Source organism: Bos taurus, chromosome 14 (genome assembly GCF_002263795.3).
Source record: "Bos taurus isolate L1 Dominette 01449 registration number 42190680 breed Hereford chromosome 14, ARS-UCD2.0, whole genome shotgun sequence".
NCBI lineage: Eukaryota > Metazoa > Chordata > Mammalia > Artiodactyla > Bovidae > Bos > Bos taurus.
In genome coordinates, this window is record NC_037341.1 from 54,999,660 (window position 1) to 55,013,685 (window position 14,026).

General features: G+C 37.6%; 1 protein-coding gene across 1 annotated transcript in view; it reads right to left on the reverse strand.

Annotated features, from left to right (window-relative positions):
• Positions 1 to 14,026, reverse strand: part of PKHD1L1 (PKHD1 like 1) — a 179,809-nt gene that overhangs the window by 125,000 nt on the left and 40,783 nt on the right. Inside the window, 7 exon segments of the mRNA XM_059874459.1 lie at positions 1,449 to 1,573; positions 3,126 to 3,275; positions 4,754 to 4,867; positions 5,916 to 6,073; positions 9,169 to 9,312; positions 10,069 to 10,204; positions 10,482 to 10,641. Of these exon segments, the coding sequence (XP_059730442.1) occupies positions 1,449 to 1,573; positions 3,126 to 3,275; positions 4,754 to 4,867; positions 5,916 to 6,073; positions 9,169 to 9,312; positions 10,069 to 10,204; positions 10,482 to 10,641 (987 nt within the window).

The window sequence follows — 14,026 nt, forward strand, 5'->3', positions numbered from 1 at the left end:
TCAACTATGGCTTCCTACCTCAAGATTAGAGATTCTGACACCAGTATCTAAAATTGGTTCCCAGTTGCCCCCACTTCATCTAACTGAGCAGAAGATCTCGAAGGTCGTTAGGGCTATATGCTCAGGATATGATGCCAGAAGGCTATGCGTGAAATACAACATTTTTTTTTTTGAAAACCAAAGACTATAACTTCCCTTCTTTTCTTAACAAAAGGTCATCCCACTTCTGCAAGGAGAAAGCTACGAGCACTGGCAAAACTTAAAAACTTTCAAATTAATCTGTAAAGCAATTATCCTTCAATAAAAAATAAATTAATTAAGAAATACATACAAGGGAGGAAGGAAGGAAAGAAGGGAGGAAACAAGGAAACATAATAACGGTACATTCTAGGAGCTCACCATAGATATTTACATTGGCACAATAATGTGAATGTTAAATATGATTTTAACTAAATACATAAGATATAACAACAACAACAACAAAAAGCTGGGCTGGGGCACAGAAGTGCAGTGTATCATTAGATACTGCATCCAAGTCCACAACTCTGACTGGCTCTGTCTGCTCCCACCTGTCTGGTCCTGTCATCTGCTCCTGTCATCAGGCCAGTGGGCACATCTTGTTTTCTCCTGATGGAATTCAGGGAGCACCAACAGGCAACTCTAGTTTTCTCCTTACAACACTCCTTCCCTCCCATTCATGGGAAATCCATCTAAAAAGTTTTCTTAAATCTTTAACAAATAAAATTCCCCTTATAGTCCAATATATTCATATGTCTTTTGGAGTTTACACATTTCTGAAGGTATGGAATAAAAGCTGATCCCTACATTTTGAAAACAACGTTGAGATGATCAAGAAAGCAGGAAGCCTGAAATGGCCTGCTCCTGAAATGGAGCAGTTTCTTCATCCAGCGGCAAAGTCCTCCATCAAGACCCCCTTTTCAGGAATTCTGTGGTGGTCCAGTGGTTAAGACTGTGTGCTACCGTCTATGGAGTTGCAAAAAGTTGGACACGACTGAGGACTAAGCGACGAATGCTTTCTTTTCTCCCTTTGGTATGTCCATCAAAATATTTTATTTTCTCCATTCACACATTCACTTTTTTTTCAGTGATCAGTCTAATGATAATACTGTGATAAAGCAGTCTCTACCTTCCTTCAGTAACTAGAAACACTATTAGATTTAATAATATATAACTTAAATTCTAAAGTTTACCATTGTTTTGTCTTTTAAATGGTCATGGATGATGAAACAAACAGTTTTTATTTTCATAATCTACAGATATATTTTTGGCACAACTACTTCTGTAAGGAAACTTATGTAGAAGGCAGAAAAATCGTGGTTGGACCCATGGGGCACAAGATTTCTCAAAAACAAACAAACAAGAAATGAATTTATATTTATAGTTTACACACTATAGTATAAAGTTTTCAAATTCACAGTGCAACTTACTTGTTTCCATATGCAAACTTGAATGTAAATTGCCTATCAGTGCTTCTAGTAATCTTGCTTCTGTCTTGGTATTGAAATTTTAGACCAATATAATTTGCCAGGAATCCTTTGTATGCTAAACATAACTACATAGAAAATATAAAAAAATTATTAAAATATCTTACCATTAAGGTTTTTTTTAGAAATTCAAATTAATTCAATACAATCCAATAAATGTCTACTGAGCTTTTTTAATACAAAATATATCAGAACATAGAGGAAGGAATGATTAACTCTGGACACACAGATACAGAAGAACTGGGAAGGTTTTATAGAAGAGGAAGTGGAGTGATGTGACCTCATAATAAATGATTAATTCTTTTATTGTTTTCTTAGATATTATTTCCTTAAGAAAAGGAAATAATTCACTCTCTTTAGTCATAAAGCTATGTAAAGAGGAAGGTCAACTCTGAACACTTCAGTGAATTTAAAAGCCCTTTACATGCATAAAGAAGACAGAAGCATTCAGGTAGATTAACTAGGATGTGAATGCAGGTGAGCATTTACAGATGGACATGTTACCATCATGCATGCTAAGGAGCTTCAGTCATGTCCAACTCTGCGACCCTATGGACTATAGTTTGCCAGGCTCCTCTGTCCGTGGGATTCTCCAGGCAAGAACACTGGAGTGGATTGCCACACCCTCCTCCAGGGGTATTCCTAACCCGGGAATCAAACCCGTGTCTCCTGTGTCTCCTGCATCAGCAGGTGTCTTCTTTAGCACTAGTGCCAGCTGGGAAGCCCTGTTATCATACAAAACTCATTAAATACTAATTTTAATTGTCCATAATTCCTAAGAATGCCAGGTATATCTAGAATTTAGAAGTTCAGAACATGTGTTGTAACAACTGGAAAATTTTTTAAAAATAGAAAGGGTAAATCTATGATCTCTTGGCTTAGATGTGTGTAATATCTATCCTAAAACTGGCATTTCCTCTGTGATTTTCTTTCACTTTTTCCTGAGTGGATACCCAAAATCACTATAATGGCTATCCATTTTTGTTTCTTCTTAAATAATGAGGAATATTGAGGAGATTATATATTTTTAATTGTTTTACTATTTACACTAACGTGCACATAATTTTTTCCAAAATTATAAGATAAAGCAGAATACATGTGTGTGGCACTACATATTTTTTTAAATGTATTTATTTATTTTAGTTGGAGGATGATTATTTTGAAACATCGTGGTGGCCTCTGCCATACATCTATATGAATCAGCCATAGGCATACATGTGACCCCTCCCTCCTGAGGCTCCTCTCACCTCCCTCCCCACCCCATCCTCTCCAGGTTGTCACAGAGCACCAGCTTTGGGTTCCCTGCGTCATACATCAAACTCCCACCGGCTACCTATTTTACATATGGTAATGTATATGTTTCAATGCTATTCTCTGAAAGCAGCCCACCCTCTCCTCTCAGTGTCCACAAGTTTGTTCTTTACATCTGTGACTCCAAATTTCTTTACTTGAGAATCAGCAGAAGAGGAAATCGTAAGCCCCTAGAAGGTGAATCATGGTGCGAGGCCAGTGTGATGAGATTTCACATGACAAGCAATTCTCCTTGTCTCAATATTTCATGAAATTTTATTACCAAGGTATTTTACAAATTCAATTAGCATATCATTTTGTTGAGCTTACCTGATTATAAGGAAATAATAAAATGTCTCCATATGGTAGTCTGTTTTGTTTAACATCTGCTGAGTCAAAAAGAACAGCTGGGTTTTTCAGGGAATAACGACCACAGTAAGCATCCGTTTCAGCTGTCTTCTGCCCTCTATTAATATGCTCCTACAGCAATAATAATATTTCAAATGAAAACATGATTTATTTTTCTGGTTTATTCCCCAGCCTCTTCACCTAAGTCATTCAAGTTCCAACTCAGATCCCACTGTTTCCCAAACTACTTTAACTTGAAATATTTTCTCTCTTCTTTGAAAGTCTAAGGCTCTCATTCTATATCATTCACTTAGATCCATAATCATATAATCCCTGTACCTGTATTTGACTATTTCCTAAGTCCTATATTTCCCTTTACATTATGAACTCCTTAAGGATATTTATTCACTCTTTTCACAAATGATTTTTAGTGTTCATTCTGTGCCTGGTGTTTGCTTGCTTGTTCATTTGCTTGTTTTTTGTTTAATCTTCAGGGTTCAAGGAGCGAAGCACCCTACCTGTACACACAGGGGCCTACCAGTTTGGGACAAAGGAACCAAGGATTATGAAACTAAGCCTTAAGGGAGGTGTCTAATTCATATAATAGTATTAAAAAAGATGACTCAGGAGACGAGACAAATGGATTGCTTTCTAAAAGGAAAAGGGAGCTAAGGAGCATCAGAGAGAGGGTTAAAATATATGCAGAGAAGTGGGGATGTGAGACTGGTGCTGGGAAACTAAAGGAGTCAAGGTAACATGAGTCAAGAATGTGTGTTATGATGATGACTGTAGATGAAGTAGGAAAGGAGTATAATGTAAATTAGTTGTTCAGTTTCCTTGTCTGCAAGTATCACATTCAGGACAGAAGAACCTCAATACATGTATATTAAAACATGGCCCATTAAATGATTTTCCCTTTTCACTAACATATCTGTTTGCATAAAGTATGACATGATGTATGTTTTTATATATATATATATATATATATATATATATTTTAAAAGGCGCATTTAGTTCTGGAGTATTGATCTAAATTAAATAACTTGCCTAAATATTTCTTATTCCTGAGGTATTCACTTGGAAATGGTGACTATCTGGCTTCCTTGAGTCTTCAAAATAAGAATTAGGAAGATAAGTATATTTTAAATCTTCTTTACTGTAAATCAAAGAAAAATCTTTGTATTTTATCAAGAAATAAATACTGACTAGGCCTCATACTAACTGACCAGAGGGTGATCTCAAAAAGCAATGGAAGCAATTTCACTATATAATGCTCTACTACAAATTATATTCTCTGAAGCCATGAGGAAAAAGAATATACTCTGAATCTAAGAAAGCAAACAAAAAACCCTACAGATCTCACATTTACCCATCTTGCCTACTGTCTCTTGATTAAGAAAATTCATATGTGGTAGAAATACTGCTTTTACAAATGAATCATTTTATAATGCAGGAAGATGCTAGAACCTTATCAATAAACATATAACAAAATTATATTTGTAACTTGACTTTAAATGATAAAGTAATTAATGCTAATCAAAAAATGACAAAATTCCAAACATTTATATGAATTCTTATCTTGTCCATTTTGAGGTTGATTAAATACATACCAGGTTAAAATCAGTTTCATAATCTCTGAAGTATTTCACAACAAATCCTTCTTCAAAATTTGCAATTTGTGGTGGACACTTGCTGCTAACCATTTCTTCCAGTGCTGCCTGAAACTAAATTAACAATAATTAATAAATAATAACTAAAGCTTTAGTAATTTCTTCATGAAGGGTTAGAACATTAGTAATTTTACTACTAATTCTAATTAGTTTTAAAGGAATAATTTCATAAGATAATTCCCATGTTAGCCATAATTATGAGGTAATTTCTTAAATAATTTTTAAGTTTATATATGATAATCTCAGTATAATGACTGTTTCAAAATTTTATTTTAGGGAAGTCCCTGATGGTCCAGCAGTTAGGACTCGGCACTTTTACTGCCAAGGGCCTGAGTTTGATCTCCAGTCAGGGAACTAAGATCCCATGAGATGCTTGGCATGGCCAAAAATTTTTTTTAATTAAAATAAAAAAGATTTTTATTTTAGAATGTCAATAGTTACATCCAACTGGCTGATCTTAGCTTATTATGTTATTACATACTGTAGGCATATTTGTTTAGCAGTTTTTTAAAAGCGTCAATGAGGTAAAACTAAGTGAATTAGCCCCTCATTAAACAGTTTCAAATAAATAGCTTTCCCAATCAAATGAAAAACTAACTGGAAAATATATATATACTCCAATGCATTCTGTTTCTCAAAAGAAGAAATACAGATTATGCAATCCTTTATTATTTAAGAAAAAATCTAGATAATACAGGAATTGGCATACATTCACGAGGTCTATAATTTCCACACTGTTATTTCTCTGGCAAAGCATACATATTTAGAATTAAAGAGTTGAAATAGCGTATGATCTTTAGTCATCAAACAAATATTAACTCATGCTCATTGTACAGGCAGTTGTGGAAATGCAGTAACTCACAAGCAAACGTTCCTTATGAGCAGACGCCCCATATACAGATACCCGGACCCTGTTGGCACAGACCTAAGAACTCCCCATTCATTCCCTCTGTCACTGTGGTATCTCCCACTTCTCTGCTCGCTATGAGTTGGCTCTAACCCACCATGCCAAGTAGGAGATGTATTACCACTCCTTAAAATATGTTTTTGTAGAAGGCTGATGTTTAAGTAGCTTTCTGCTTGAAAAATGAACACAGCATACTTCAGCTTCTGATGACTGCGGTGTCAGAGGCCTAGAAGTGATCCCATCCCAGTTGAGTGTGAAGGTGTCCAAACTGGGTTTTCCTTTGGTTTGTTCTGTAATAGCCAGCATGACATTGTTCCCTTCAAATGCTTCATAACTGAGCAGATCAAAGTCTCCTGTAATGAAATACCAAACATAACTTGAGGCAGTCAATTAATTACCAATATAGCCATGAAAGAAATTTAGATTTAACAAAACTTGTTTTATTTGGAATTGAATTATCACACACAAAAAAGGATGAACGGAGAAGATGCAGATCCTCGAATCTGAGACTTAGCCATAGTCAGTTCAGTTCAGTCACTAAGTTGTGTCCGACTCTTTGTGACCCCATGAACTGCAGCACTCCAGGCCTCCTTGTCCATCACCAACTCCCAGCATCCACCCAAACCCATGTCCATCGAGTCGATGATGTCATCCAACCATCTCATCCTCTGTCGTCGCCTTCTCTTCCTGCCCTCAATCTTTCCCAGCATCAGGGTCTTTTCCAATGAGTCAGCTCTTCGCATCAGGTGGCCAAGTGTTGGAGTTTCAGCTTCAAATCAGTCCTTCCAATGAACACCCAGGATCAATCTCCTTTAGGATGGACTGGTTGGATCTCCTTGCAGTCCAAGGGACTCTCAAGAGTCTTCTCCAACACCACAGTTCAAAAGCATCAATTCTTCGGCACTCAGCCTTCTTTATAGTCCAACTCTCACATCCATACATGACCACTGGAAAAATCATAGCCTTGACTAGACAGACCTTTGTTGGCAACGTAATGTCTCTGCTTTTTAATATGCTGTCTAGGTTGGTCGTAACTTTCCTTCCAAGGAGTAAGCATCTTTTAATTTCATGGCTGCCATCACCATCTGCAGTGATTTTGGAGCCCAGAAAAATAGTCAGCCACTGTTTCCCCATCTATCTGCAATGAAGTGATGGGACCGGATACCATGATCTTAGTTTTCTGAAAGTTGAGCTTTAAGCCAACTTTTTCACTCTCCTCTTTCACTTTCATCAAGAGGCTCTTCAGCTCTTCTTCACTTTCTGCCATAAGGGTGGCATCATCTGCATATCTGAGGTGATTGATATTTCTCCCAGCAATCTTGATTCCAGCTTGTGCTTCCTCCAGCCCAGCGTTTCTCATGATGTACTCTGCATAGAAGTTAAATAAGCAGGGTGACAATATATAGCCTTGATGTACTCCTTTTCCTATTTGGAACCAGTGTGTTGTTCCATGTCCAGTTCTAACTGTTGCTTCCTGACCTGCATACAGGTTTCTCAAGAGGCAGGTCAGGTGGTCTGGTATTGCCATCTCTTTCAGAATTTTCCACAGTTTATTGTGATCCACACAGTCAAAGGCTTTGGCATAGTCAATGAAGCAGAAATAGATGCTTTTCTGGAACTCTCTTGCTTTTTCCACGATCCAGCGGATGTTGGCAATTTGATCTCTGGTTCCTCTGCCTTTTCTAAAACCAGCTTGAACATCTGGAAGTTCATGGTTCACGTATTGCTGAAGCCTGGCTTAGAGAATTTTAAGCATTACTTTACTAGCGCGTGAGCTGAGTGCAATTGTGCGGTATTTTGAGCATTCTTTGGCATTGCTTTTCTTTGGGATTGGAATGAAAACTGACCTCTTCCAGTCCATTTAGCCATAGTAGAAATAGCAAAATAGCAGAGAAAGGTAACCTATGTATTTTAAGGTTCTGTTTTTGTAGCTTAAAAGGATGTTTTGTAAGATAAATAGAAGTTGGGCATTGGAATCAAGAGGTAAAAATCCAATGGGCAACAGAATATTCCAAAAATCCTTTTATTTTTGCTCCAGTACCACCATCATAGTGTAAAGGGCTAGGCTGGGAACTGCTCTTTTCCTCAGATATGAATAGAGTACAAAGGTGAATCACAGGAAACAGTCTCATGCCTGTGAGGCTTGTTCATACCATCTCACTTTGAGAGAAATCAGGCTTTGTCCTCAGATGTTTCTCTTCACTGGGAAGATACTTTAACAATGGAATCCTATTGCCTTTCTCTGTTGAGTAAAGTACTAGAATCTGCCCAGTTATGACTTAAGTACCATATTGGTTAAGGTTTCTGCTGAACCTTTAAAATTTCTCTTTGATCTAAAACCATGTTTCTGAGAGAACAAAGATAACAATATCTTTATTTATATAGCATTTTGACAAGATAACCTATGGGAAATTTTTAGAACTTTATGTTAAACAAAATTCTCTACTCAGCAATGAAATTAACAATTTCATTCAATGAGACATAAATATTGATGTAACATTTTACTTATATGAATTAGAAAATAGTGATTGCTCAAAAAAAAGCAATTTATTCAGGGGTCGATTTCATGGGCCAGAAATCCCAAATACCCAAAGAAAGAAAGAAAGTGCTAGTTGCTCAGTTGTGTCCAACTCTTTGCAACCCCATGGACTGTAGCCCTCCAGGCTCCTCTATCCATGGGATTTTCCATGCAAGAATACTGGAGTGGGTTCTCATTTCCTTCTCCAGCGGATCTTCCTGACCCAGGGATCAAACCTGGGTCTCCTCCATTGCAGGCAGGGTCTTTACTGTCTGAGACACCAAACTGGTTGCTAAATTTGTCTTTAAGACTTGAAAATGTAATTGGAAGCTAATAGCTATTACTTGAAAAGGGTAAAGAAATCAAATAATTTTGGAAAATGCTATATTAAATACAAGTGCACTGCTTTTTTTTTTATTGCTTTGTTGTTTTTATTGCTCACTGCAGGATTCCTTGGGGATTTTAATATTCTAATGGGTTCTATAAATCTTCAAGGAGAAGGTGTGGTATGCAGTGTTTCCTATGTGGGTTTGACCCGAGAATCCTTTCAGTGGGCAAGATCTGGCCAGACTAAGTGTCTCCTGAGAAATACTGATTTACTTAAATTTCATTTCCAGAATTAAATATCTTCACTAATTTTTGCTAAATATAAAGTAGACTATTACTAATAGAGTATTTGTAGTTTATAGTGCAGTGTATTTCTCATGCATTTGGAGCTGTACACTCTTTGAAATACAACTAAAATTTAAATTACAATATAAAAAATTAACCATTTAATTTGTTTCTCCTGAAGTTGATCAACACTATGAATCCACTTCCTTTCTCCTCTCATTTTATGGTGCTTTTGCCTTTTTCAGTGGAGGTGCACAGGATACGAATTTGTTTCCTAGAAAAAACATTACAGAACTTCAAAATGAAATACAGGCTTACCTCTAGTTGATATAAAGGTTATCAGGTAAACATAGCTTCGGGGGTCTTGTGTTCTTATGACTTGCACTGTGTCCGGTTTTATAGACCAGAGGTCATTTAAGGCTGACTGCAGTATGAACTCAGAAGCATCAGCAGGTAGCCAGACTTTGTACGAAATAAAATAAAATTTAAAAGTCAAATGATTAGGAACTTTAATCAGAAAAAAAATGGGTTGCAATCTCTGCTCTACCCCAACCAGCAGTGATGCCTTATATTTGAATTTTTTAAAGTACCTATAGCCTGTACCATAAGTTATTAATGAAATTATGTTCTGAAAGATTCAAATTCAATATTATTGAGTACTTAATGGGATTGTGATCTATTGAGGACAGGTTCATATTTTACTGTTTCAATGTTCCCATGGTAATAAGCATCCCATGTGGCAAATAGTAAGTATTCATCAGTATTTACTTATTGAAATGATAGAAGTAGCAAAAATTATTTTTCTGGATTTGTTATAAAATAAGAAATACAATATCTTTATTAACAGATAAACTAGTGTCTTATAGGTCTATTGCTTAATTTGAGAAATTGAAAGAAATGATTACCTGTCTGTAATGATAAATTTAATTCCTATTAACTTATACCTGTGAGTTGCAGGTATGTTTTTGTGTGTTTAAATATGCATTTATCATGATCCTTATAGAAGAAAATGACAGTATATACCTGAAAGTTGTTTTTATTGATGCCATTTTCTATCCCAGTCTGAGGAGTTTTCTTCATAATTTTTTTTGCTTCTTTACCAAGCATACTATTAAAACTGTATTTTCCAGATAGTAGAACTTGACTAGAGCAAATACCTTTTTAAAATTTTGTCTAACATAAAGAGAAATAAAGTCTCCCTTATTTTTTACAACTTACCAGTTTTTTCCATGTTGTAGATCAATCTATACTGGTAATGTGAACATAAATTAGCTTCCACACATGGGCTGGTTACCACGACCTTCTGCACTTCATTCGTTGCATGAGTTGTTTCCCAGTTTTCCAATGTTATAACCTATTCCCCAATTTAAAAAAAGCATCTATTTACTACATGGAAAAATACATTTTTAAAAGCATCATAAACCAGCTACTGTAAACAATAAACTATTTTAAAGGGTAAGTCATCAAACAACAGGCTCTTTATAATTACAGATATTCCAAGGCACAATTTAATAATTTTCCACGACTGCTTCCCCTTCAAACAGTATCTTACCTCGTACAGTTAATAACCAAATAGAGTTCTATCTTTGAACATTTGCTCTTTCTAAGGTGACTCTATAACCACAGCCAACCTGTACTTCCTGGACAACTGCTGACTGGGATTTGATGACTTGTTCTTCATTCACTGCATCTTCTGTTTGTTGTTCAGTATAGACACTTTTATACTGGTACAGTCCAACATCCACAAAAGCGCTTAGTCTGTACTCCTGCAGCAAGATTTCAATGTAATATCTGGAAAATAGAACAACTAAAGATTGGAACTTTTTCTCCAGAACACTTAATCATGAATTTTGCTTTCAATGAATAAATTTCTACACGATACAAAATACCTGCCCAATAAATGATTTATATTGTCCCCAGGTGGCGCTAGTGGTAAAGAACCTACTTGCCAATGCAGGAGATGTAAGAGACAAGGGTTTGATCCCTGGGTTGGGAAGATCCCCTGGAGGAGGGCATGACAACCCACTCCAGCATTCTTGCCTGGAGAATCTCAAGGACAGAGGAGCCTGGTGGGCTATAGTCCAGAGGGTCTCAAAGAGTCGGACACAACTGAAGTGACTAGCACACACACATACACACATCCTTGATTTTAACTATCAAATTATTTCACAGCAGTTTGCTAAAAGAAAATGAGTTGTGTAAGATATCTGCATTAGAGATAGAGAAACTGACGAATTGAGAAGAGATACTACCTTCTATCCTCAAGGAGCTGAAAACAATTACATTGTAGGTTATAACAAACTTCCTGACATAAAACCAGAGGACACAAAGAGGTTAAAGTACTGTAATGTACATAAGAAAATGTCAGGTAGACTCAGACATACCACATATTTTGTATCTGAGTGGTTGTATGTGTCAGGGATGAAATTCTCCCCTAAGTTCCTTAAATATTGTCTCCACTTGTAACTTGGGAAATAAAACACTGCCTTAGGAAACTTTTACTGATTAGGCTGATCACGGCCTTCCAACAAGCTGGATGAGATTCACACCTTAAATCTGGAATTCTTGATTCCTGAGGGTCCCTGCCCATCATCCAACTGCCTATTGAGAATTAGCTGTTCACCCACCAGTCGTTACAGGTGAGTGCAAAGCTACTACTGTTTGTGTGCTCAGTCACTCAGTTGTGTCTGGCTCTTTGGGACCCCGTGGACTATAGCCCACCAGGCTGCTCTGTCCATGAGCCTTCCCAGGCAAGAATACTGGAGTGGGTTGCCATGTTTTCCTCCAGGGGAGCTTTCCTACCTAAGACTCAATCAGTGTCACACTGCTCCCATCTTTGAAGAGGCCAGCTAGGAGTTCCTTTAAATGGCCTCACATCATTCAGCAGATACTCTTGTATATGGAGATGAAGTGTCCACGGTTCATGAAAGACTGTGAATGGAGTGCATTTTTTATCTCCCATCTGGCAAGGAGATGGGGCTCTGGGTCATTTCCTCCACAGGACTGATACTGGAGGATTATGTCAGGCTTTCAGCTGCCCTGAGAAACCTGTTTGCCATCTCTGCCAAATCAAGGTGGGCAATACTAACTACGGAGCAGGACTTGGAGAAGTGAAGTAAAGTGAAAGTCACTCAGTCATGTCCTACTCTTTGAGACCCAGTGGATTATACAGTCCATGGAATTCTCCAGGCCAGAATACTGGAGCGGGTAGCTTTTTCCTTCTCCAGGGGATCTTCCCAACCCAGGGGTCGAACTCAGGTCTCCTGTATTGTGGGTGGATTCTTTACCAGTTGACCCATAAGGGAAGCCTGGACTTGGAGAAGAACCACTAAATTCTGTATCCTTATTGGCAGCTTAAATATATTTTAAGGCACTTTCTACATGCTAGCACTTCACAGACATTACTCTATTTAAGTGTCACAAAGTCCTATAAATACATATATTATTCTGTTTGTTTATATGAATTACAGAAACTAAGAATTTTAAAGACTGAAAAATTATTTAGAAGTTAGTAACTGAGGTAGGATTCAAATAGAAAGGGGGGTGACCCAAGAGATATGCATGTAGAGATAGGCTGTATTATTTGAGTAAAATGAACTGGCAAGACAAGTTATCTTCAAAAAGGTCCCAGGGACCATTGTGCAACAAACCAGCCATGTGGCCTCAATTTCAGAACTCACAGGCATCATTATTCCTGCCAATGTGTAAATTCCAAGCTAGTTTGCAGAAGCACAGATAAACCAGGTGGCAGATGTATTACAAGCCACCTTCATGCAAGCTCTGTGCTCTTATCAAGCAGGTAAATTGAACTCATTTTCCAAGGTCAAAGCAAAGCCTGAAGGTGTATTGACACTGAATAGCAATAGAAATTAACAAGGTAGTCCATTTTCTCTGAATTGGCCTGGCAATCTTGGTTAAAAAAGAAAAGGCTTAAGTATATAAAGCAGTGATATTAGAAGGGGGAAGAGAAAAAGAATGGAATGCTTGTTATTCCTAAGACTTCAGTGAGAACATTAAGTGTAGCTTCTCTCAGGTACTATTGATCCCAACCCTCTCTGACCAACTCCATGATGCTGCCTATGAGCATAACCTAATCAATATCTGGAAGGGTGATGTGGTAGAATGAAAAACAAAACTCCTCCCACCAGGAAGAGAAGCCCAGGACGTCCCCGGTGGTCGAGTGGTTTAGAATCCACCTGCCAAAGCAGAGGACACAGGTTTGATCCCTGTTCCGGAACATCCCACATACCTCAGAGCAACTAAGCCCATGTGCCACAACTACCAATGACACACTCAATAGAGCCTGAGAGCTTCAACCACTGAAGCCTGTGTGGCTAGAGCCCGTGCTCTGCAACAAGAGAAGCCACTGCAACGAGAAGCCCGTGCACCGTGACGAACAGAGCCCCTCTCTGCGGCAACTAGAGAAAGCCTGAGTGCAGCGATAGGGACCCAGTGCAGGCAAAAATAAATTAAAAAATAAAAGGATTGAAGTCTGTTTCTTCACCCACTGAATCTAAGTCTGGCCTTTTGCTTTAGTCACTGAGATATTAGCAAATGTGACATAAGCAGAGTTTAAAAAGCCCCTGTGCATTAGGAATTGCCCTCTTGCCTGCGGGGACACTGCAACACACCGTCATGAAAGACCTTCTGGCTGGAGATATCCTCGATACTTCAGTCCCTGCCAGGCCAGCCGAGACTCCAGATATGTGAACAAGGCGATCCTGGACCATTAATCACCAGCTAACACAGCCAGGATCAAAAGAACTACCTAGATAATCACAAAATTGGGTTGCTTCAAGCTACCAAATCTGGGGAATGGTTTCTTACACAGCAAAACCTAACAAATACAAATGGTAAATGGAAGGTAATTCACATGTACCTCTTGATGTTCTCTATGTAACAGCTATTTTACATATATCACATTTTTTAACCTCCCTGTTTTCTAGGAATCCTGAAGAGCTTTTTGAATGGGATTATTAGCTATTTGAATAATATTCTCATTTTCTTTCTGAAATTGGACCTTTCAGCACTAAAAAATATACCACTTAAGGGCAGGGAGTATGTTTTAATATCTTTAGCATTAAATTTCCAGTACTGGCAGGCCCAGGGTCTGAAATAAATCATGAGACTATTAAATACATATTAACTGTGGCACCAGTTAATGTGGGTTTGTGGT